A 25,745-nucleotide genomic window follows, 5' to 3' on the forward strand; every position below is an offset into this window, starting at 1 on the left:
AGGAGTGTGTTTTTTTATATGAGAGAGAATAGCACATGATAGCCTAAAGGGAATATAGTTATCCCAACATCCCCTTTTCCCTCCTTTGTTTTGTTTGTATTTTTGTTTTTGTTTGGAGACAGGGTCTCACTGTGTAGCTCTGCATGTCTTGGAACTTGCTCACTAGAGTAGGCTGGCCTCGAACTTAAAATTCAAATGCGAGTGCCGGGGTTAAAGGTGTGCGCTACAACTGTCCAGCTTATCTTTTTGTTTTGAGATAGTGTTTCTTTTAACTTTGCCTGGCCTTGAACTCAGGGTATGTAAAGCCTAGAGTGCTCTTGAATTTCTAAGCTGCCTGCCTCCACCTCCCACGTGCTGAGATCACACTCATGTACCAGCATGGTCAGTTTAAGTAGGGTTAAGTTCAGTGCCAGGACTCCTCAAATGCTAACCAAGCACTGTATCAGCTGAGCTGCATCCCAGGCCCTCACACCCACCTTCCTTTTTATTAGACATTTTCTTTATTTACAGTTCAAATTTTATCCCCTTTCCTCATTTCCCCTCCGAAGAACCCCCCTATACTATCCCCTCTCCCCCTGCTCACTAACCCACCCACTCCCACTTCCCTGTCCTGATATTCCCCTACACTGGGGTATTGAACCTTCACAAGACCAAGGGCCTCGCCTCCCATTGATGTCCCACAAGTCCATCCTCTGCTACATATGCAGCTAGAGCCATGAGTCCCTCCTTGTGTATTCTTTGGTTGGTGGTTTAGTCTCTGGGAGCTCTGGGGGTGCTGGTTGGTTCATATTCTTGTTCCTCCTATGAGGCTGCAAACCCCTTCAGCTCCTTGGGTCCTTTTTGTAACTCCTCCATTGGGGACTCTGTGCTCACACACCCACCTTTTTACTGCTATAGTATACTGGGAATGAGGAAGGTACTCCACACTGAGAAAGTGAAGCCAAATTTTCTTGAATTGCTATTGGTCGGAGTTGGTCTTGGGCATTCACTTCCTTGTTTACTGCTAATAAAAGCAGTGCTTAGGTGGGCTATGTAGGAAGGGCAGTTTAAAACCAACAGACACCATAAAGCAGCCAGACAAACGGACCATAAACTCCAAGACAATACCCTGTTGTAAAATGACAAGTTTTGCTTTGGCAGAAGAAAGTGGTGTTTTTATTTTTCCTGTTATCACTGAAACAAACTCTGCTTCTTAACTTTAGTGGGGACTTTTTCCTTCCAGTACGTTTGTGTCATAATAATGAGAGTTCCACCTAGGGGAACGCATGCTCATGGACAGGAATTTACCTGTCTAGAAAGAAACTGAGTGTGGGATTTCTTTTAATTATTTGGTGCCTATATTGGTAAAACTTTTACTTCATAAGCATCTTAAACAAGATGGCAGATTTATGTTTGTTTCCAACTCTGGCCAGTTCTTTTCCTTTCTTGGCTTTGAAGAACATCTCTAGCCCAAGAGAGATAGCAGACTGTAAGATGCCATGAAGCACAGCTGCCCACTATTGACAGCAAATACAATCTTGATCCCATGGTGAATAGAAGGAACATGGGCTTACTGTTGAAAATGTATGAGCTACAGGCAATGTATGGCGGCTGAGTTATTTCTCCTGTAACAAAATGCCCATCTGTGTTAAAAATACAAATAGTATATTTTCAGTACAGCCCACCCTTTATAATTAATCAGATCAATAGACCATGGTTAATATATATACAGGACACAGTTCATAGATATATTCCTAATTGTATTTGGCTTGTTTTAAACTTCCAGGCTGGCTCCACCTTCAATATATCAAGAATCTAACTACTTCACACTCTACCACTGTTCCTTCTAAGCCTCTATTACCTTCCCGGTTCCTTGCAGAAGCTTCCTTCATGGTCTCTACCCATCTCCCTCACTGCCTGTCCGCAGCCAGAGTGACCCCATAAAAATATTAGATCTCATGCCTTATTTACTTTTAGTAGCTTCCTTTCTAGGACATAAGCCAAACCCTTAATGTAAGCTTCAAAGCTCAGGGCTGAGGTTAGCTCTCAAACTACTGTTTTTTGCTTCTGGCTCTGTCCAGCCCAGATTGCCACCTCCTTCAGCCACACTGGACATGGCCCTTCACACTAGATGTTCCCTCTGTTGGGCCTGCTCTTCCTTCACATATGTACACACAGTTTCCCCCAAAGGAAACTGCACTGAAGGTTTCTTAGCCTCTACCTATAAAATACTCCCTCCCTGTGAGCCCTTAACCCTCACTATACTCTGTAGTTTTGGTCTGTCTGCCCCAGTATTAAGTTCCAAATGGGTTGGGATTTTTGCCTATTGAAATCATCTTATCATATCCTCAGTGTATAGAAAAGCCTAACATGGTAATGGGTGTTTGCTGAATGGATGAATAAATGAAGATTTGGTTTTCTGCTATCTTATTTTTAGGCTAGACTGCTATCATTTTTAAAATAAGTAACGGTCATAGGAACCTGAGCTGAAATTCTAGAAAGTAAGAGCCCTATATTCTATGTGTTCTACCCAGCTGCTAGCCAAATACTTCCTTATGTCCATCTCTCTGCTTTAGTTTTTTTAATTTTTTGAGACAAGATCTCACAGACTCACTATACAGCTGAGGTTGGTCCAGAACTATTGGTCCTACAGCTACCACCTCCCAATTCCAGTGTCTAAAACCATGTGCCACCACACCTATCTCTGTTTGGAATGTTGTTGCTATTTTCTTTTAATGTTTATAAGTGCTTTGCCATAATCTATGTATGTTCACCCGTGTATGTGCCTGGTGCCCACAGAGGCCAAAAGAGGGCATCACATTCTCTGGAATTGGAATTATAAATACCATGCGCTGTGGTATGAGTACTAGGAATTCATCCTGGGTCCTCTGCATGACAACAAGTGCTCTAACCACTGAGTTTCCAGTCCCCCTAGGTTTTGTTGGTTGGTTTGGTTGGTTGGTTGGTTGGTTTGGAGTTTGGGTTGGTTTGGCCTCAGCTGTGGTCCTCTTGCCTCAGCCTCTCAAGTGCTGGGATAAGCCTCATCCCTCCACCAGCTAGGCCATCTCACTCTTTCTCTTCTTTCTTTTTCACTCAGGCAGTCCTACACAGCTGAGGTCCAAGGTGGAGGATACTCAGCTCTCTGAGTGTTATTTCAGGACTTTCTTTTTTTTTTTTTTTTTTCTTTTAATTTTTTTTTAATTAGGTAATTTCCTCAATTACATTTCCAATGCTATCCAAAAAGTCCCCAATACACTCTCCCCCCCCAGTCCCCACCCACCCACCCCCACCCCTTGGCCCTGGCATTCCCCTGTACTGGGGCATATAAAGTTGGCAAGTCCAATGGGCCTCTCTTTCCAGTGATGGCCGACTAGGCCATCTTTTGATACAAATGCAGCTAGAGACAAGAGCTCTGGGGTACTGGTTAGTTCATAATAATGATCCACCTATGGGGTTGCAGTTCCCTTTAGCTCCTTGGGTACTTTCTCTAGCTCCTCCATTGGGGGCCCTGTGATCCATCCAATAGCTGACTGTGAGTATCCACTTCTGTGTTTGCTAGGCCCCAGATTTCAGGACTTTCTATACCGATTACCTCTCCCTGCATCAGCCCTCGCAGATTACCTGTTCTCATCTCTTCTCTTCTCATCCCATCTAAAAACCTACAGCAAAAGAATTCTTTACTCAGTCTTATTTAACTGAAGCCCAGTTAACTGCCAAGTAGGATTAGCAGTGTTCTTATCCCCACTGTAAAACATACTGATTAATGCCTACCACCTACTGAATGTTCTTCTTAGCTGGTAGATGATGCTGTAGTAAGCCTTTGTACTTCCACTTCCTCCACTTAAATGTGTAAGCATAGCAAAGTCAGTTGTATTTATACCCACCTGGTTAGGTGCCAAAAAACATGTAAATTATAGAATTGCTAAAAATCTAATACAGTAAATTTTAAATAAATGAACTTTATTTTTAAGCAGCTTTAGGCCCTCAGGGGAAAATGAGGCACCTAGAATTCTATGCATTCACCATTCCCACACACCCACAGCTGACCCCACTGTCAACATCCTGGCCAGGATGGCACATCTGTAGTAATCAGTAGGAAATTGGCACATCACTATAATTCACACCAAGGTTTACTCTTGGTGGTATACGTGCTATGGGTTTTCACAGACGTATGATATCTGTCCCGTGCTGTATTACCCTACAGGATAGTTTCAGTTCACTAAAAAGCTCCACATTCATTGTTCCCCACACCAAATCCTGGCAACAACTAGTTATTTTTACTCTGTAGGATATCAAATTAGTAGACTCATACAATATTACTTTTCATATTGATGTCTTTTACTTAGTAATATGTATTGTTTCCTCTGTGCCTTGCCATGGCTTGCTAGCTCGTTCTTTATATTATTGAATAGCATGCTATTATCTAATTATACCACACTTTATTTACCCACTGAAAGACATTTTCATTTCATTATATCCAGGTTTGGCAGAAATGAATAAAACTACTATAAATACCCACATCTAGCAGGTTTTATACGGACATAGTTTTTAACTCAGTTAGCCAAATACCTAAGATCATGAATTCAGAATCACATAGTAAGAGTACACTTACTCTTGGAAGAAACTTACATTTCATTTTGCACTCGCAGCAACAGTGGGCATTATTATTGCTCCATGTCTTTGCCAGCACTTAGTGTAGTCACTATTTTGGATTGTGGCCACCTAATAGATAGTAGTAGTTTTAATTTGCAATTACTTAATGGCATGTGATGTTGAACACTATATATACTTATTTGACATCTGTCTATCTTCTTTGATAAGGTTCTATTCTGCAGGGTTTGGTCCGTTTTTAAATTGTTCTTTTATTAGATGTGGATTTTACAAATATTTCTCCCAATTTGAAAAGTAGGTTACTTTTCATTCCTTTGACGTTTTCTTTTGCAGAGTCAAAGTTTTTAACCTGGATTTGTTACTAGTTACTTCTGCTTCCTTTTGTTAGTATGGTATCACTGTCTCTATCCCTTTCTATTGTATGCATCCTTATATTTAAAATGGTTTTCTTTATAGGTGATATATAGTTGAGGGTTTTTTTTCCTCTTTTATTGTATTATTATTTTGTAGGAGGGGGAAGGGGTGTGGGTGTAGGTATACATGTGTCACAGAACTCATGTAAAGGTAAACAGACAACTTCTGAAGTTTTTTCCTTCCATCTTGTGAGGCAGTCTCTGTTTCTGTCACCCTGCATGCTCCTGGCATGTGTACTTCCAGGGAGTTGTGCCTTGACCTCTGATCTTCCTGTAGGAGTGCTAGGCTCACAGCCTGCATCAGTGGATCTGGCCATCAGGCACACACAGCAGACACTTGCCCATCAGGTGCCCATGTTGCATGGCTCGAAAGTGGAGGTCAGAGAACAGCTCCCAAAGATTGGTCCTCTCTTTTACCATGGGTTCTAAGATTAAAGCCAAGTCATCAGAGCTGCTTGGCCAGTGCTAGTCCTTTCCCTGGTCCACAGAATAGTTTTTAAACATCACCCAATTTCCTTTTTTGTTGTCCTATATCAACAGAAGCCACATTCCTCTTGCTAGTATTTGTTGAATGTGTGCATGATTGCATGTATGCGTAAGTGCACATGAGTGTGCACAAATGTAGAAGCCTGAAGTTGACTTTAGGTGACTTGTTCTCCTTATTTTGTTTTGAGACAGTCTCTTAGTTGAACTCAAACCTTCCTGATTCAGCTTGTCTTAACCAGCTTGCCCCAGGAATTCCATCTCACCCTCCCAAGTGCTGGGATTACATTTGTCAGCTTTGTCCAGACATCCTCACTCTTGATAGGGAAAGTATCCACTGGACTATCTCTCCAGATACCCCAAAACCGTGCTCCCATTATGACTTGGTATCCCAGCTTATTACACGGAGAGAATGGTGAGTTAGTATGAGTCATATAATTTTTAATTATAACTTATATCAGTTATTAATATATCTTAATTTAGCTCTTGGCTAAGTGAATAGTTAGTGTTATACGGAATCTGAGGGCTTCTGCGCTAAGGTGCAGATTCAGTTCAAAGCATAAGCCTCAAAATAATAGGATTTTTTTAGGACTATAGCCAGAAGACTTGGTTAGGTCCCTCTGCCAGGAAGTATCTTGCATGATATTTATGTAAACTGCAGCAGAGAACCAAACTTGTGTATTTTGCTTTGCCTTTGTACACATTTCTTTCTCCTTCCAGAGTTGCATTCATGAAATGTCTTAAATGCCTTGCATGGGATTGCAGCGTTCACTGTGACCTCTGTACTGATCCATTGTCAGGCCCAAAGGACTCTTGGCCTTCTGTGGCTTAGTAGCCCTGATTCAGTTTGAATCACCCCATCATGGACCAGATGAAGGCTCCTTCCCATGGGATCCAAGCCATAGTCTTGAGAATCACTGTATTTCCCAACTTACTGAACTACTTTAGAGGCCTCTGGCTTTCACTGGCCTTTTCTTCATTTCCTTCTTTTGTTGATCTTGGCCCCTTTATCTTCCACCCACTTTATTACTCATTTCTTAGGGGCCTGCCACTGAGAAAATGAATCTGAAGCCATATGGGTTGAGTAACACAAACTTAAGAGAGTGCGGGGTGGGGGCAAGGGGAGGGGTGGAAAGTGTGTTCTCTGAACTTCCTTTGTTTATGTGGTCTGTTTATATGTTGTTAAGGTTGTGTTATCCAGCTGTCTCCCTACACTTCAAAAACTGACTTAAGATATCTGGGGAACACTCTTAAGAAGGCCATGTTGACACAGTGAGCAAAAAAAAAAAAAAAAACACTTAATTTGTTCTCTGCCAAATAATATATCCCTTTAAGAATGTGGAAATGGTGCCAAAAAAGCTTCAGATGCAAGGATGGACCATCTAGAGACTGCCATATCCAGGGATCCATCCCATAATCAGCTTCTAAACGCTGACACCATTGCATACACTAGCAAGATTTTGCCGAAAGGACCCAAATATAGCTGTCTCTTGTGAGATGAAGCTGGGGCCTAGCAAACACAGGAGTGGATGCTCACAGTCAGCTATTGGATGTATCACAGGGCTCCCAATGGAGAAGCTAGAGAAAGTACCCAAGGAGCTAAAGGGATCTGCAACCCTATAGTTGGAACAACAATATGAACTAACCAGTACCCCGGAGCTCTTGTCTCTAGCTGCATATGTATCGAAAGATGGCCTAGTCGGCCATCACTGGAAAGAGAGGCCCATTGGACTTGCAAACTTTATATGCCCCAATATAGGGGAATGCCAGGGCCAAAAGAATGGGAATGGGTGGGTAGGGAAGTTGGGGGGGTATGGTGGACTTTTGGGATAGCATTGGAAATGTAATTGAGGAAAATATGTAATAAAAAATATTAAAAATTAAAAAAAAAAGAAGAGCAAAAAAAAAAAAAAAAAAAGCTTCAGATGCCCAGTTCTTAGGTTCTTGGAAGGCCAGTGACTTCTAGGGATACTTTTAGAAATACATTGACCAGGTCCTTTTTAGGCTGGAGGCTGTGTGACTGTTAGACTATGGTATCTAACTCTCTCTCTCTTTGTGGGGAAGGAACCAAGTTAAATGAACATTAACACTGGATTGGTAACCTCTCGTCTGGTCTTAAATAATATGAATTAAAACTTAGGTATACGTGAGTTGGGATCATTCTAGAAAACAAGCGCAATTCTACAGTACTTGTTAGAGCCATTCCGCTGTAAAAGAAATACCTTGTCTTGAAGAAACTGAAAATGGCTGTGGAGCTTCTGCACATGGCGTGAAGGCCTGCCTCCTCGGCCTTCAGGCTTCCTGTGTGCTGCAGTCCCTAAGATAAATAGAGAAGCTTCTTTGTCATGCTCAGTTATGGATGGATCTCGGTCTGCTAAATAATACATTTAGACGAGAAATCAACTAAGACAAGAAATAATGCGTCAGTCTTAGTGTTTGGGAATTAAACCATTGAGCAGTGTGAATGTGCTGTGGCATCACCTGCAGCAGTTCCGATCCCCCCCATGCCCCTCCCCCAGGATGAACACTGGCTGGCTCTGGCTGCTGTGCTGGCCTTAATCGCCCCTCCCCAGCAGCACCGAGGACTGCCCAGGGCCGCCTCAGTAAAATCCCTCCTTCACATCTCAATTCACCCACTGATTGCGGCCTTCTCTCTTGAGTGCTTTGCAGTTCCACTTAAGGGGCTGATGTTTGGGGTCACTATTCAATGTTTTGTGTGAATATCACTTTCGTGATGAGTTGGCTGCTGCTGCTTTTAACTGTATGGGGTGAAGCCCTTGGTGGTAAACCTTGAAAGGGAAAAATCCTTCTCTGTAGAGCTATGCTAAATGAAATTACTCTCTTTGTCTCTTTGTCCTTTTATCCTTGCAGTCCGATAACCTCAGGTTCCTGAGATTTATGAGTTTTCTTCAATTAAGCTGAGCTGTTTGCTGGACGCAGGTGCATGCTATTCGTGCTGTGGGTTGTGGCAGTGAAGTGGTGCACGTTTCTGACCTGGAAGTGTGGTTTCTCTGACTCAGAACCACATCAGTATGCCTTCCGCCCTCTGCTTCCTTTGCACTATTTCCTTTTTGAAGGGCTCAGTTTGTTGCCATGTAATCCAAGCATGATTCATGAGGGACTAAGAGCTGGCAGTGTTGTAATAATAATACTGCGTATAGTACTTCTCCAAACGCTTGCTGTCGTAGCCTGTTTATGAAGTACTTTCAGCTTAATCCCTCTCAGTAAGTTAAATCAGTTAAGCTTTGTAAGTTAAGTCGGCAGTTTTGTCTCTGTCCACAATGGTGAAATCTTAGCTTAAAGTGGTTGGTTAAATATCTTGCTCAAGGTTTCAGCCCTTCCAGGTCACTCCACCTAAAAATCTCTACAGGAAAGGAATGCTTTTGATGGCCTGGGGAGATGGGGCAGTGGGTAAAAATACTTGCTGCACAGACCTCACAGTGGAAAAACAACCTCTGACCTCCACACAGAAACCATGGTACACACACACACACATGCAATGCACACACAATAACAATAAGTTAAAGTTGTTTACTTTCTTAAAGAACACTTTAGAGACACAGACCATATGAAGCCCAAGAAGAAGGAAAGCCAAAATGTGGATGCTTCAGTGCCTCTTAGAAGGGTGAACAAAATACAGGAGGAAATATGGAGACAAAGTGTACAGCAGAGACTGAAGGAAAGGCCATCCAGAGACTGCCCCACTGGGATCCATCCCATATGCAGCCACCAATCCTGTACACTATTGTGGATGCCGGGAAGTGCTTGCTGACAGAAGCCTGATATGGCTGTCTCCCGAGAAGCTCTGCCAGAGCCCGACAAATACAGAGGCAGATGCTCGCAGCCTACCATTGGACTGAGCGTGGGGTTCCCAATGGAGGATTGAGAAGGAACTGAAGGAGCTGAGGGGGTTTGCAACCCCATGGAGGAAGCATCAGTGTCAACCGGCCAGACCCTCCCCCAACCCCCCCCCCAACAACCTCCCAAGGATGGCACCACCAACCAAAGAGTACACATGAAGAGACCCATGGCACTGGCCAAATATGTGGCAGAGGATGGCCTTGTTGGACATCAGTGGGAGGACTGGCCCTTGGGCCTGAAGGTGTTTGATGTCCCAGTGTAGGGAAATACCAGGGAAGAAAGAAGGTAGTGTGTGGGTGGGGGAGCACCCTTATAGAGGCAGGGAGAGGGGGCATGGGATAGGGGCTTCCGAAGGGGAGACCTGGAAAGGAGAAAACATTTGAAATATAAATAAAGAAAATATTCAATGAAGAAGGGAGGAGGAAGAAAGAGGGGGGAAGAATGGAAAAAAAAAAACACTTTAGAGCATGAATAAAAGATTTTCCAAAGTATGCCATGCTTATTAAAACTGGGCTTGTTTTCATTTATTTGTATGATTGTAGTGTATGTATGTGTCGCATATTCTCATGTGTGTACATGTGCACACATCTGTGCATGTAGAGAAGACCATCGGGTGTCCTAGTCTGTCAACTTCTGATAAATTCCCTTAAGACAAGACCCTGGAGCTCACTGTGTCAGCTAGCATGGCTTCCAGTAATTCCCAGTGACTCTCCAGTCTGTCCCCTCTCCCCAGCACTGGGTTTCTAAGTGTGCTGCAGGGCCATACCTAGCTTCATATGTGAGTGCTGAGGATTAAGCTGAGCTCCTGGTGCTTGCACAGTGCCTGCCACTCTCACTTACCCTAAGCCATTGTTGTGCCCCCAACGTGTCTTTCATCTGGTTAGTTGATAAAGACCATAGTTAAAAGCCCCTTACCCATAGAATTTAAACTGATGTGCCCAAGTCAGGAAAACAGACATTTAGGTCAGTTTCTATTCTGTTGCTGATGTAATAAAGCTAAGAAAGGCAGGCCCTTAAATTAGTGGAGCTTGAACCAGAAGTAATTAAGCCATTAATTTTTTTTATGATGATCTCTTCCTTGCAGGGAGATGGAGAGCTTGATGGCCAGTTCTACCCTGCCGCCCCTGTTTGCAGATGAAGATGGCTCCAAGGAGAGCAATGATCTGGCTGCATCTGGGTAAGCAGCTGCTCTGGGACACTGGACCTCTGCAGAGGCTTCAGCTTCTGACCAAGTATGAGGTGCTAACGAGGCAGTTTTGTACTTTAAGTGTAGAGGTGCATTTGTTGGGCTTTTCAAAGTGTTGTAAACCACTTTAGAATGTGCTTTTGGCTGCAGTCCGGTCCCTGTAAATTGATACAGCAGCACCATGGGCCTGGCAAAGGGAATACCTGTCACGTAGAACACGCTAAAACTCAAACGCATTTTCTCTGTAAGCTTCAATAGTTTTTTTTTTTTCCTCAAAGATCAAACCTCTGTATGGTTTGTGCATGCGTGTGGGCAGGTGGAAGTGGGGTGTGCACTAGTTTTGTTGTTGTTGTTGTTGTTTTAGTTTTTTTGCTTAACGAGTTAGCCAGCAAGCCCCCGTGATCTTCCTGGGTCCACTTCCTCCAGTGCTTCCTTCCTTACAGGTCTGCACAGGGCTATTCCAGCATTTGCATGAGTCCTGGGATCCGCGCTCTGATCCTCAAGCACTCGCAGCCACTGAGCCAGGCCTTCAGCCCAAGTCCTAGCTCTTTAACATGATTCTTTGTTCAGAAAAGATGGCTCAGAATTATTTTACTTTCCTTTAAAGCCCTTTTAAAACTATCCCAAGACAAATATTATATGAATCTGTTTCCTTCCCTCACATTCATTACTCACTCTGCCTTTTGACTTCTCTGCTCCCCAACACTTTCCTAAAGGCTGCCTATTTACTAGATTAGTTCATTCAGAAAAAATGTTCAGTTTGGCCAGGCAAACTGGCATACCCCTTTAAGTGCATCATTTGGGAGGCAGAGGAAGGCAAATCTCTGTGTGTTCAAGTTCAGCAGGGTCTACAGAATGAGATCCTGTCTCAAAACAACATTTTTTCCAGTTGTATACCAAAGGGTGTTCAGGCCTTAGATCAAAAGCAAAGGTCAAAAGAAATAACAAACTTGGTCTTTTTATTTTACTTTTTATTTTGGATAGATAATAGCTCACTATGTAGCCCAAATGGGCCTAGAACTCATTCTCTAAACCAAGCTGTCCTCAAATTTGAGGCAATCCTCCTGCCTCTGCCTCCTGAGTGCTGGAATTATAACCTGGGCCACCACACTTGTCTTCCTCTGCTTTTGTCTGTCTCAATCCCGAGAGAAGAGTGGGACAGCAAACAGTTAGCAGGATGCCTGCTGAGTTGATAGGAAGTAAAGCGAGGGGTAGGAAGGGTTAGGTGGACAGTTTTAAACAGTAGCCAAGAAAACATTTACTGAGAACATACTTTGAGCAGTGCTCCCTCCTCCAAAACGAATCAGGCCACTGGACTGTCACTACCTAAGGAAGATTTTTATGGGTGGTGGAAGCAATCAAGGCAAGAGCCTGGAAGGAAGGACATCCATTGCTGCCTTGCAGAGATAGCCAGAAAGGCAGCGTGGCTAAAGCAGCAGACTGAACGGTGGGATCGACAAAGCACTCTATGGGTGTCTTCAGTGAAACAAGTAAATGCCTTGAGATCCTCTTAAAATGCATTCTGATGTAGAAAATCTACAGTAAGACTGTGTTTCTAACAAGCTCACAGCTAATGCTCCAGATGCATTAGGCTGTACCCTGAGTAGGAAGGGCCCCCATGCAGGACTGTAAGGTCCTTTAACCTTCTCGCTACACACTGGAGGTTTGAAGAGAATGAGGTCTGACTGACTTCTTGCTGATCTGACTGTTCTGCTGCCAATAGGGCAAAGGAAGCCAGGGCTGGAGCAAGGACACCCACATAAGAGGCTCTGGAAGTAATTTAGAAGAGAGATGGTAGCCTGAAGAACATCACTCACAACTTTGACAAGAATATTTTTGGTGAGCTTGTGAAGGAAAAAAACCTCATCAGAGTGTTTCTAGGATGTGGGAATGGAGTTAGTGAGAAGTATTGAATTCCAGAGCTATTTTGATAAGTAGGATTTGCCGGCGAGACCAGATGAGCAGTGTGAAAAGGGAGAAGACAAAGACAGTTTCAAAGCTTTGGCATCACCAGCTGGAAAGATAGAGTCACCACTAACTTAGGTGGGGGAACTGAACAGTTAAGGGAAGGAAGCCTGATTGGAAAACTATAAAACTAAGGGGCTGGTTAGAGTTCTAAGCTGGGATGTCAATCAGGAAGTTCTGAACTTCCAGATGGTTTAGGCTAGGGAAAAAAAAAAAATCGAGATCATCAGCATGTAGCTAATATTAAAGCCATAAGATGAGATAAACTCACCAAAGGAATGAGCACAGGAGGGAGGGGTGTGGGCGGGGACAGGGAGGCACAAACACCTAAGGAGCATGTGCTCTCAAAGGCTCCAGCATCTAGAAGGCAGCCAGAATCACTGTGAGGGCTCAGAGGCAGCAGCATAAACAGACACCCCAGGGGGCTAGCAACTGAGTAAACAGTGTGTGTGAAAGGATGGGAGAGGCTGCCTGTGCCAGGCCCTTCTGGTAGGTGGATGAGTACTGAGAAGAGGCATTGGACCCCACATGATATTTACCAGTGGCCTACACAAGAGTTGTAAGCTTGCATCTCCTTTGAAATTTGCTTCAGAGAGGATGGGAGAACAGTTGAATTCCAGGAGTATAACCAGTTCTTTCCAGGGCCTTAGCTATTGAGGGAAGGAGCAAAGGAAGACCTCCACTGGAAGTTAGGTAGAACACAGTATCTTTGTTTTGTTTCCTTTTGCTTTAAGAATTATGCAAACACACTTTTAACAGAGTATGCCAGTCCTATAGAAGAAAGAACTGGTAATGCCAGACAGGGCAGAATTGCTAAAAATCTCTTCTTGAGTAGCCAAGAGAAAGTGAGATGAAGAGGAAAGTGGAAGGTTTGTTGGCTTTAACTAGGAGCATGCCCAGTGGACACCTGTGACCACTCCCTTCCTACCACCTGCCTAGCTCTGTCAGGAATTTTCAGGATTGCTATTCTTTCCCAACCTGATAAGCATATTTTGAGGGAAGAAAAATGTTTGAAACTCAGGAAGTTTTAAGCTGATAACAGTTGAAATGAGAGTGATAGGGAGAGCACAAGTAGCGTAAGACATCCAAAATAACTGAAACATTTGCAAGAGAGCTCTAAGATCAAACGAGGTCTCCAGAGCACTTTGTTTTTAGATTTTGCTATTTTATGTGAATGAGTGTTTTGACTGCATATATGTGAGTGTACCGCATGTATACTTGGTACCTGGGGAGATCAGAAGAGGGCTTTCGGTCCCCTGGAGTTAGATTTAAGCATTGTTATGGGCCACCATGTTGGTCCCCTGTAAAAGCAGCAAATGTTCTCAACCACTGAGCCATCTCTCCAGCCCTAGGAGCACTACATTTTCAAGACCTTGGTTAATGTTGACTTCATAGCTGCTTTTTTTTTAAATTTTTAATATTTTTATTATATATTTTCCTCAACTACATTTCCAATGCTATCCCAAAAGTCCACCATACCCCCCCAACTTCCCTACCCACCCATTCCCATTCTTTTGGCCCTGGCATTCCCCTATATTGGGGCATATAAAGTTTGCAAGTCCAATGGGCCTCTCTTTCCAGTGATGGCCGACTAGGCCATCTTTCGATACATATGCAGCTAGAGACAAGAGCTCCGGGGTACTGGTTAGTTCATATTGTTGTTCCACCTATAGGGTTGCAGATCCCTTTAGCGCCTTGGGTACTTTCTCTAGCTTCTCCATTGGGAGCCCTGTGATACATCCAATAGCTGACTGTGAGCATACACTCCTGTGTTTGCTAGGCCCCGGCTTCGTCTCACAAGAGACAGCTATATTTGGGTCCTTTCAGCAAAATATTGCTAGTGTATGCAATGGTGTCAGCGTTTAGAAGCTGATTATGGGATGGATCCCTGGATATGGCAATCTCTAGATGGTCCATCCTTTCATCACAGCTCGAAACTTTGTCTCTGTAACTCCTTCCATGGGTGTTTTGTTCCCAATTCTAGGAAGGGGCATATTGTCCACACTTTGGTCTTCATTCTTCTTGAGTTTCATGCGTTTAGCAAATTGTATCTTATATCTTGGGTATCCTAAGTTTTGGGCTAATATCCACTTATCAGTGAATACATATTGTGTGAGTTCCTTTGTGATTGTGTTACCTCACTCAAGATGATGCCCTCCAGGTCCATCCATTTGGCTAGGAATTTCATAAATTCATTCTTTTTAATAGCTGAGTAGTACTCCATTGTGTAAATGTACCATAATTTCTGTATCCATTCCTCTGTTAAGGGGCATCTGGGTTCTTTCCAGCTTCTGGCTATTATAAATAAGACTGCTATGAACATAGTGGAGCATGTGTCCTTCTTACCGGTTGGGACATCTTCTGGATATATGCCCAGGAGAGGTATTGCTGGATCCTCCGGTAGTACTATGTCCAATTTTCTGAGGAACCGCCAGACTGATTTCCAGAGTGGTTGTACAAGCTTGCAATCCCACCAACAATGGAGGAGTGTTCCTCTTTCTCCACATCCTCGCCAGCATCTGCTGTCACCTGAATTTTTCATCTTAGCCATTCTGACTGGTGTGAGGTGGAATCTCAGGGTTGTTTTGATTTGCATTTCCCTGATGATTAAGGATGTTAAACATTTTTTCAGGTGCTTCTCTGCCATTTGGTATTCCTCAGGTGAGAATTCTTTGTTCAGTTCTGAGCCCCATTTTTTCATGGGGTTATTTGACTTTCTGGAGTCCACCTTCTTGAGTTCTTTATATATATTGGATATTAGTCCCTTATCTGATTTAGGATAGGTAAAGATCCTTTCCGAATCTGTTGGTGTTTTTTTTTTTTTTGTCTTATTGATGGTGTCTTTTGCCTTGCAGAAGCTTTGCAGTTTCATGAGGTCCCACTTGTCAATTCTCGATCTTACAGCACAAGCCATTGCTGTTCTATTCAAGAATTTTTCCCCTGTGCCCATATCTTCTAGGCTTTTCACCACTTTCTCCTCTATAAGTTTCAGTGTCTCTGGTTTTATGTGAAGTTCCTTGATCCACTTAGACTTGACCTTAGTACAAGGAGATAGGAAGGCCTCAACAGATACAAAAATATTGAAATTGTCCCATGCATCCTATCAGATCACCATGGACTAAGGCTGATCTTCAATAACAAAATAAATAATAGAAAGCCAACATTCACGTGGAAACTGAACAACACTCTTCTCAATGATACCTTGGTCAAGGAAGGAATAAAGAAAGAAATTAAGGACTTTTTAGAGTTCAATGAAAATGAAGCCACAACATACCCAAACTTATGGGACGCAATGAAAGCATTTCTAAGAGGAAAACTCATAGCTCTGAGTGCCTCCAAAAGGAAACTAGAGAGAGCACACATTAGCAGCTTGACAACACACCTAAAAGCACTAGAACAAAAGGAAGCAAATTCACCCAAGAGGAGTAGACTACAGGAAATAATCAAACTCAGAGGTGAAATCAACCAAGTGGAAACAAGAAAAACTATTCAAAGAATCAACCAATCAAGGAGCTGGTTCTTTGAGAAAATCAACAAGATAGATAAACCCTTAGCCAGACTCACTAGAGGGCACAGGGAAAGCATCCTAATTAACAAAATCAGAAATGAAAAAGGAGACATAACAACAGATCCTGAAGACATCCAAAACACCATCAGATCCTTCTACCAAAGGCTATACTCAACAAAACTGGAGAACCTGGATGAAATGGAGAAGTTCCTAGACAGATACCAGGTACCAAAGTTGAATCAAGATCAGGTTAATGATCTAAACAGCCCTATATCCCCCAAAGAAATAGAAGCAGTCATTAATAGTCTCCCAACTAAAAAAAGCCCAGGACCAGATGGGTTTAGTGCAGAGTTCTATCAGACCTTCAAAGAAGATCTAATCCCAGTTCTTCACAAACTATTCCACAAAATAGAAACAGAAGGTACTCTACCCAACTCATTCTATGAAGCCACAATTACTCTGATACCTAAACCACAAAAAGACCCAACAAAGATAGAAAACTTCAGACCAATATCCCTTATGAATATTGATGCAAAAATCCTCAATAAAGTTCTTGCTAACCGAATCCAAGAACACATCAAAACAATCATCCATCCTGACCAAGTAGGTTTCATCCCAGGGATGCAGGGATGGTTCAATATACGGAAATCCATCAACGTAATCCAGTATATAAACAAACTCAAAGACAAAAACCACATGGTCATCTCCTTAGATGCGGAAAAAGCATTTGACAAGATCCAACACCCATTCATGATAAAAGTCTTGGAAAGATCAGGAATTCAAGGCCCATACCTAAACATGATAAAAGCAATCTACAGCAAACCAGTAGCCAACATCAAAGTAAATGGTGAGAAGCTTGAAGCAATCCCTCTAAAATCAGGGACTAGACAAGGCTGTCCACTTTCTCCATACCTATTCAACATTGTACTTGAAGTCCTAGCCAGAGCAATTCGACAACAAAAGGAGATCAAAGGGATACAAATTGGAAAAGATGAAGTCAAAATATCACTTTTTGCAGATGATATGATAGTATATATAAGTGACCCTAAAAATTCCACCAGAGAACTCCTAAGCCTGATAAACAGCTTTGGTGAAGTAGCTGGATATAAAATTAACTCAAACAAATCAATGGCCTTTCTCTACACAAAGAATAAACAGGCTGAGAAAGAAATTAGGGAAACAACACCCTTCTCAATAGTCACAAATAATATAAAATATCTTGGCGTGACTCTAACTAAGGAAGTGAAAGATCTGTATAATAAAAACTTCAAGTCTCTGAAGAAAGAAATTATAGAAGATCTCAGAAGATGGAAAGATCTCCCATGCTCATGGATTGGCAGGATCAACATTGTAAAAATGGCTATCTTGCCAAAAGCAATCTACAGATTCAATGCAATCCCCATCAAAATTCCAAATCAATTCTTCAACGAATTAGAAAGGGCAATCTGCAAATTCATCTGGAATAACAAAAAACCTAGGATAGCAAAAACTCTTCTCAAGGATAAAAGAACCTCTGGTGGAATCACCATGCCGGACCTAAAGCTCTACTACAGAGCAATTGTGATAAAAACTGCATGGTACTGGTATAGTGACAGACAAATAGACCAATGGAATAGAATTGAAGACCCAGAAATGAACCCACACACCTATGGTCACTTGATCTTCGACAAGGGAGCTAAAAACATCCAGTGGAAGAAAGACAGCATTTTCAACAAATGGTGCTGGCACAACTGGTTGTTAACATGTAGAAGAATGCGAATCGATCCATTCCTATCTCCTTGTACTAAGGTCAAGTCTAAGTGGATCAAGGAACTTCACATAAAACCAGAGACACTGAAACTTATAGAGGAGAAAGTGGGGAAAAGCCTTGAAGATATGGGCACAGGGGAAAAATTCCTGAATAGAACAGTAATGGCTTGTGCTGTAAGATCGAGAATTGACAAGTGGGACCTCATGAAACTACAAAGCTTCTGCAAGGCTAAAGACACCATCAATAAGACAAAAAAACCACCAACAGATTGGGAAAGGATCTTCACCTATCCTAAATCAGATAAGGGACTAATATCCAATATATATAAAGAACTCAAGAAGGTGGACTCCAGAAAGTCAAATAACCCCATTAAAAAATGGGGCTCAGAACTGAACAAAGAATTCTCACCTGAGGAATACCGAATGGCAGAGAAGCACCTGAAAAAATGTTCAACATCCTTAATCATCAGGGAAATGCAAATCAAAACAACCCTGAGATTCCACCTCACACCAGTCAGAATGGCTAAGATCAAAAATTCAGGTGACAGCAGATGCTGGCGAGGATGTGGAGAAAGAGGAACACTCCTCCATTGTTGGTGGGATTGCAAGCTTGTACAACCACTCTGGAAATCAGTCTGGCGGTTCCTCAGAAAATTGGACATAGTACTACCGGAGGATCCAGCAATACCTCTCCTGGGCATATATCCAGAAGATGTCCCAACCGGTAAAAAGGACACATGCTCCACTATGTTCATAGCAGCCCTATTTATAATAGCCAGAAGCTGGAAAGAACCCAGATGTCCCTCAACAGAGGAATGGATACAGAAATTATGGTACATTTACACAATGGAGTACTACTCAGCTATTAAAAAGAATGAATTTATGAAATTCCTAGCCAAATGGATGGACCTGGAGGGCATCATCTTGAGTGAAGTAACACAATCACAAAAGAACTCACACAATATGTATTCATTGATAAGTGGATATTAGCCCAAAACTTAGGATACCCAAGATATAAGATACAATTTGATAAATGCATGAAACTCAAGAAGAATGAAGACCAAAGTGTGGACACTGTGCACCTTCTTAGAATTGGGAACAAAACACCCAGGGAAGGAGTTACAGAGACAAAGTTCGTAGCTGTGATGAAAGGATGGACCATTTAGAGACTGCTGTATCCAGGGATCCGTCCCATAATCAGCTTCTAAACGCTGACACCATTGCATACACTAGCAAGATTTTGCTGAAAGGACCCAAATATAGCTGTCTCTTGTGAGACGATGCCGGGGCCTAGCAAACACAGGAGTGGATGTTCACAGTCAGCTATTGGATGTATCACAGGGCTCCCAATGGAGAAGCTAGAGAAAGTACCCAAGGAGCTAAAGGGATCTGCAACCCTATTGTTGGAACAACATGATGTACTAACCAGAACCCTGGAGCTCTTGTCTCTAGCTGCATATGTATCGAAAGATGGCCTAGTCGGCCATCAATGGAAAGAGAGGCCCATTGGACTTGCAAACATTATATGCCCCAATATAGGGGAATGCCAGGGCCAAAAGAATGGGAATGGGTGGGTAGGGAAGTGGGGGGCGCTATGGGGGACTTTTGGGATAGTATTGGAAATGTAATTGAGGAAAATATGTAATAAAAATATAAAAAAAAAAAAAAAAAGAATCAACCAATCAAGGAGCTGGTTCTTTGAGAAAATCAACAAGATAGATAAACCCTTAGAGCCAGACTCACTAGAGGGCACAGGGAAAGCATTCTAATTAACAAAATCAGAAATGAAAAAGGAGACATAACAACAGATCCTGAAGACATCCAAAACACCATCAGATCCTTCTACCAAAGGCTATACTCAACAAAACTGGAGAACCTGGATGAAATGGAGAAGTTCCTAGACAGATACCAGGTACCAAAGTTGAATCAAGATCAGGTTAATGATCTAAACAGCCCTATATCCCCCAAAGAAATAGAAGCAGTCATTAATAGTTTCCCAACCAAAAAAAAGCCCAGGACCAGATGGGTTTAGTGCAGAGTTCTATCAGACCTTCAAAGAAGATCTAATCCCAGTTCTTCACAAACTATTCCACAAAATAGAAACAGAAGGTACTCTACCCAACTCATTCTATGAAGCCACAATTACTCTGATACCTAAACCACAAAAAGACCCAACAAAGATAGAAAACTTCAGACCAATATCCCTTATGAATATTGATGCAAAAATCCTCAATAAAGTTCTTGCTAACCGAATCCAAGAACACATCAAAACAATCATCCATCCTGACCAAGTAGGTTTCATCCCAGGGATGCAGGGATGGTTCAATATACGGAAATCCATCAACGTAATCCAGTATATAAACAAACTCAAAGACAAAAACCACATGGTCATCTCCTTAGATGCGGAAAAAGCATTTGACAAGATCCAACACCCATTCATGATAAAAGTCTTGGAAAGATCAGGAATTCAAGGCCCATACCTAAACATGATAAAAGCAATCTACAGCAAACCAGTAGCCAACATCAAAGTAAATGGTGAGAAGCTTGAAGCAATCCCTCTAAAATCAGGGACTAGACAAGGCTGTCCACTTTCTCCATACCTATTCAACATTGTACTTGAAGTCCTAGCCAGAGCAATTCGACAACAAAAGGAGATCAAAGGGATACAAATTGGAAAAGATGAAGTCAAAATATCACTTTTTGCAGATGATATGATAGTATATATAAGTGACCCTAAAAATTCCACCAGAGAACTCCTAAGCCTGATAAACAGCTTCGGTGAAGTAGCTGGATATAAAATTAACTCAAACAAATCAATGGCCTTTCTCTACACAAAGAATAAACAGGCCGAGAAAGAAATTAGGGAAACAACACCCTTCTCAATAGTCACAAATAATATAAAATATCTTGGCGTGACTCTAACTAAGGAAGTGAAAGATCTGTATAATAAAAACTTCAAGTCTCTGAAGAAAGAAATTATAGAAGATCTCAGAAGATGGAAAGATCTCCCATGCTCATGGATTGGCAGGATCAACATTGTAAAAATGGCTATCTTGCCAAAAGCAATCTACAGATTCAATGCAATCCCCATCAAAATTCCAAATCAATTCTTCAACGAATTAGAAAGGGCAATCTGCAAATTCATCTGGAATAACAAAAAACCTAGGATAGCAAAAACTCTTCTCAAGGATAAAAGAACCTCTGGTGGAATCACCATGCCGGACCTAAAGCTTTACTACAGAGCAATTGTGATAAAAACTGCGTGGTACTGGTATAGTGACAGACAAGTAGACCAATGTAATAGAATTGAAGGCCCAGAAATGAACCCACACACCTACGATCACTTGATCTTCGACAAGGGAGCTAAAACCATCCAGTGGAAGAAAGACAGCATTTTCAACAAATGGTGCTGGCACAACTGGTTGTTAACATGTAGAAGAATGCGAATCGATCCATATCTGCTTTTTAAGCATACACTTATTAAAGGACCTCAACAATCTAGAAGAACCCTCTTGTATGAAATCATTGACATGTTTCCTAGGAAAGGTCAGAAAAGTGTCTCTTCCTTCATTTACACTATAATCTGCATCTGGTTTTGTTCATTGTTCTGATATATTATGGGAACAAGTATACGATCTGATACTTGTTCCCATAATTGCACTGCAACTATATTCCCCCTAAAGCTGCCTAACTTGGGATCCAGACATGCAATGTTTTTAGCATGTCTTTTTGTTTGTTTTGTTTTGTTTTTGTTGTTTTGCTTTCTTTTTAAGACAGTGTCTGGAGCTGGAGAGATGGCCCAGTGGTTAAGGGTGCACTGACTGCTCTTCCAGAGGTCCTAAGTTCAATTCCCAGCAACCACATGGCAGCTCACAACCATCTATAAAGGGATCCATGCCCTCTTCTGGTGTGTTTGAAGACAGCTACAGTGTAGTCATATACATAAAACAAATAAATCTATTTTAAAAATAAAAGACAGTGTATTACTTTGTAGCCTAGGTGTCCTGGAACTTTCTGTGTAGACCAGTCTGGTCTTGACCTCACAGATAGCCATCTGCCTCTGCCTCCCAAGTGCTGGAATTAAAGGCATGTGCCACCTCACCCAGTTAGCCTGTCTTATTTGACCTTAACATCTTTTTTCTTGGTTACTGCCCCCCTTTTTTAAAGTCTCCCTCTCCTTTCTCTTGCAATAGTGTTCTCCTAATTCCCCGGCCTCCATCCCTAATGTTCCTAACACTTGTTTTTAAAATGCTGTCATCTTGACCATGTTCTGTGGGACTTTTCTTCTTGGTGCCTTTCTGGAGAACACCTACCACCACCCATCATTCCCCTGGACTGCTACCTTGCATATATATTATCTTCTCTCATGCATTACATTCCAGATTCCCTCTCCCCCAGATCCATTCCTTTCCTGTTACCCTTCAGAAAAGAGCAGGCCTCCCAGAGATATCACCTGAACACAGCATAACAAGTTATAGTGGGACTAGGCACATAACTTCATATCAAGGACAAGACTAACCCAGTAGAAGGAAAAGGGTTCCTGGAGCAGGCAAAGAGACATAGACACACCTGACTCCCACTGTTGGGAGTCTCACCAGAACACCAAGCTACACAACCATAAGACATGTGCACACTACATGAGACCCATACGGGCTTTTGATTGTCACTTGAGTCTCTATGAGCGCTGTTTAGTTGATTCTGTGGGCCATATTCTCCTGGTGTCCTCCATCCCCTGTGACTCTTAACCTTCCTCCCTTTCTTTTGCAGGGGTTCCCTAAGCTCCACATGTTTGGCTGTGGGTCTCTGAACCTGCTCCCATTAGTTGCTGGATGAAGCCTCTCTGATGGCGATTAGACTAGGCTCCAGTCTATGAGTATAGCAGAGAATCATTAGGAATCATCTCATTGACTGTTTTTTTTTTCTTTTTTGGCCAGTCGTGTTTGATTCTATCCTAGGTCTGTGGGCTATCCAGCCTCTAGTTCCTGGCCCTCTAGGCAGTATCAGGTGTGGGATGCCTCTCGTAGCATGGGTCTCAGGTTGGGCCAGTCATTGGTTGGCCACTCCTGCAAGTTCTGCTCCAGCACATCTTGCAGGCAGTACAAATTGTAGGTCAAAGGTTTTATGGCTGGGTCGATGTCCCAGACTTACCACCGGAAGGCTTGTCTGGTTACAAACGATGGCCAGTTCAGACTCCACATCCCTACCTCTGTATCTCAGGGCACGGTTTCCAGTTGTCTGTAGGGTATCTCCATTTAATTATGCTATAAGAATTTCAAACTCACCATCTCATCCGTGTGTCTGTCTCATCCATACACCGTGTTCTGCTCATGACTAATAGTAAGTAGCTAATCCCTGACTGGACGCCTCAGAGTTACCGTGGACTCCTTTCCTTTTCCTCCATGGTCTATACTGATGCCCATTCATTCATTAAGTTCTCTCCAATCTCCACGTTCTGTGTCTCTGCTCTTCATCCTGCCTGTGTTTAATCTCCGTTGTGTGTCACATAGCTCTTACCAGGACTCGTTCTTCTCTCTTGGACCATGTTCTTTCTGCCTAGGATGATGGTGTTTACTTGATGAATACCTATTCATCTTTTAAGATGTCCTTTGTGAAATGTTTTCTGGCAGCCTCTGTACATACAGAAAATTCATCTGACCTTCTCCAGTGCTGCTTCTGACACTTTCTATAAACATCTATTACAGTTCTTACATTGACGCTTTCTATAAACATCTATTACAGCACTTATACTGTGATTATTGCTGATTGTCCGATGGAGTATGTATTCTTTCAGAGTAATAACTGAATATTACTCTACCTACCGTCTATATTCCCGCCTCTCCTACATTTCCAGTTCTCCTCTTTAAAAAAAAATAAGTGAATACCTTACTGGCACATGCAAGTCTAAGACTCAGTCAACCATCATCTGTACCCTCTTTGTCCTCTTCTTAATAATATATTAGGAATATATTATTGGCTTCCAATAGTCTATTAGATTAGAATATTGGAATAGTTGATTATTGTTAATTAATTAACTAATTAATTAATAGTTAATTAATCTGTTGAATATGAGACCTGCCTGACTAACATTTACACTTGGGCTATGATTGTAGCTCAGAACAGAACATTTGTATCTATGCTATATGAGTTATTTCCTATGCTCATTAAGAAATGGCTCTTATATGATGAGTCAAAGACCTGGACAACGCCATTCATCTGGTCCATTACTAGGGTTTCCACATCACATGGGAAACACATGGAAGGTAGCATATAAAAGCCATGCTTCGTCACATGCTTAGCGCTAAAACATGAAGTCTATGTTTGGGAGGAGAGATCATTGTTTTGAACAGGAATTAAGAGTTGGTTTTGCTAGGAAATGTCTGTCAAAACACCATTATACTTTATACAGAGTGCAGTGGTAGAAATAATTCAAGTACTGACTTGTGGTTTTGCTGGCAGGAAAATTTCTCTGCAGCCTGCTAAGAGAAGGTTTTCCTGCTGCCCATGCTGAACTTACATACTTCTGCCTGTTGCTCAGGTTAACACACCCCGAGGGTCCGTATGGCAGTGCAGCCACATCAACGACCAACCCAGAGTTTGTGGAGGATCTCTCCCAAGGCCAGCTGCTTCAGAGTGAGGCTTCCAATGCTGTAGAAGGCAGTGAGCAAAGGCCTGAAGATGAGGTAAGCTAACGTCTCCTGTCACTGTCCACTGCGGCTTCCAAAGCAATGGGCATGCAAGGAGGTATTGAATGAAGCGATTGCCGTCTCATGCCTTCATTTCCTGGGCTGAGACTTGCCCAGGTTTCTCATATCTCTTGCCATATCTAGAGCCATATCAGTGGTTTTAATGACACAGAGACAAATATAATCTTTTATCCTTGGTCTGACTAAATGTAGCTACCTCCTATAATGTTCAGCAGTGCTTGGGGAGTTGTTTTGTTGTGTTGTTGGCGGGTTGTATTTTTTATTGTTGTTATTGCTATTTTGATATAGGATCTCAGGTAACTCAAGCTGCGTGCTAGAATTGCAGATGTGCTCACCATGCTCAGTCATGACAAATATTAGTTTTGTAAGTGAATGGTTTAATTAAATAACTACTAAGACGTCTTTGTGCCCTTGTTCATGGCTGCACTCTGTTCACAAGCCCTGCAACACAAAGTCACAAGTGCCAGATCACTTAATGACTCCTTCTCCCTCCCATAGGGTCCATCTTTCCCCAAATCACACAGAAACTCAGTATGGGCATGGGAAGTCCTGTCCTTCTTGGGCCTTCAGTTATAGATGACTTCATTACAAATGACTGATCCCATTACACTCTTCTATTTTAAGACAAAAAAGAACAGCATCATCAGTGTTTGTCTTTTCTCTTGTGTGAACAGCCTGGTTAGTTCACTTACCCTATCGGTATTTTTAAAGATAATAATGAATGCTAGTAGCTTTTCCTTGACTTATGTGTTCGTGTGGATGTATAATGCTAGGGATTTTTATGCTAAACACATTTGCACTGAGCCACATCCCTAGGCTCCTTAGTAGCTTCATGTTCCAGGCTTCCAAAAAGTAAAACAAAAAAACTGGAAACAATCTCTAATATACTATTTACCAGATGCAGGTCTGTCACCATTCACATATATTTGGAGGAGTACAGTACTACAGTTAATACATAGATGCATTTGTCCCTTTTTTAATCTTGTTCACCTTTCTCTTCCCTGAAATAAGAATTCCTGTATCCATGATGCATTAACTGATAGACTATACATTTGTTAAATTATGGAACAAAAATATGATGTGCCTCATTTAGAAGGCAAGAAGAAAGATTGTGGTAAAATATTAGTGACACCACAGGGGATTTTTGTTTTGCTTGGATGGTTTTTGGTTTGGGGGGTTAGGTTGGGTTGGGTTGGGTTGGGTTGGGTTGGTTTGGTTTGGTTTGGTTTGGTTTTCGAGACAGGGTTGCTCTGTGTAGCTCAGCTGTCCTAGAACTCACTGTGTTG

The 25,745-nt window shown here is 42.1% G+C and overlaps 1 protein-coding gene across 1 annotated transcript in view; it reads left to right on the forward strand.

Annotated features, from left to right (window-relative positions):
* The window catches only part of Hmg20a (high mobility group 20A), an 81,390-nt gene that overhangs the window by 34,531 nt on the left and 21,114 nt on the right, over window positions 1-25,745 (forward strand). Inside the window, exons 2-3 of the mRNA XM_021172497.3 lie at window positions 10,432-10,524; window positions 24,291-24,435. Of these exons, the coding sequence (XP_021028156.1) occupies window positions 10,436-10,524; window positions 24,291-24,435 (234 nt within the window). The 5' untranslated portion in view covers window positions 10,432-10,435. The remainder of the gene's footprint in view (window positions 1-10,431; window positions 10,525-24,290; window positions 24,436-25,745) is intronic.

Source organism: Mus caroli, unplaced genomic scaffold (genome assembly GCF_978045245.1).
Source record: "Mus caroli unplaced genomic scaffold, Mus_caroli_1 scaffold_11, whole genome shotgun sequence".
Lineage (NCBI taxonomy): Eukaryota > Metazoa > Chordata > Mammalia > Rodentia > Muridae > Mus > Mus caroli.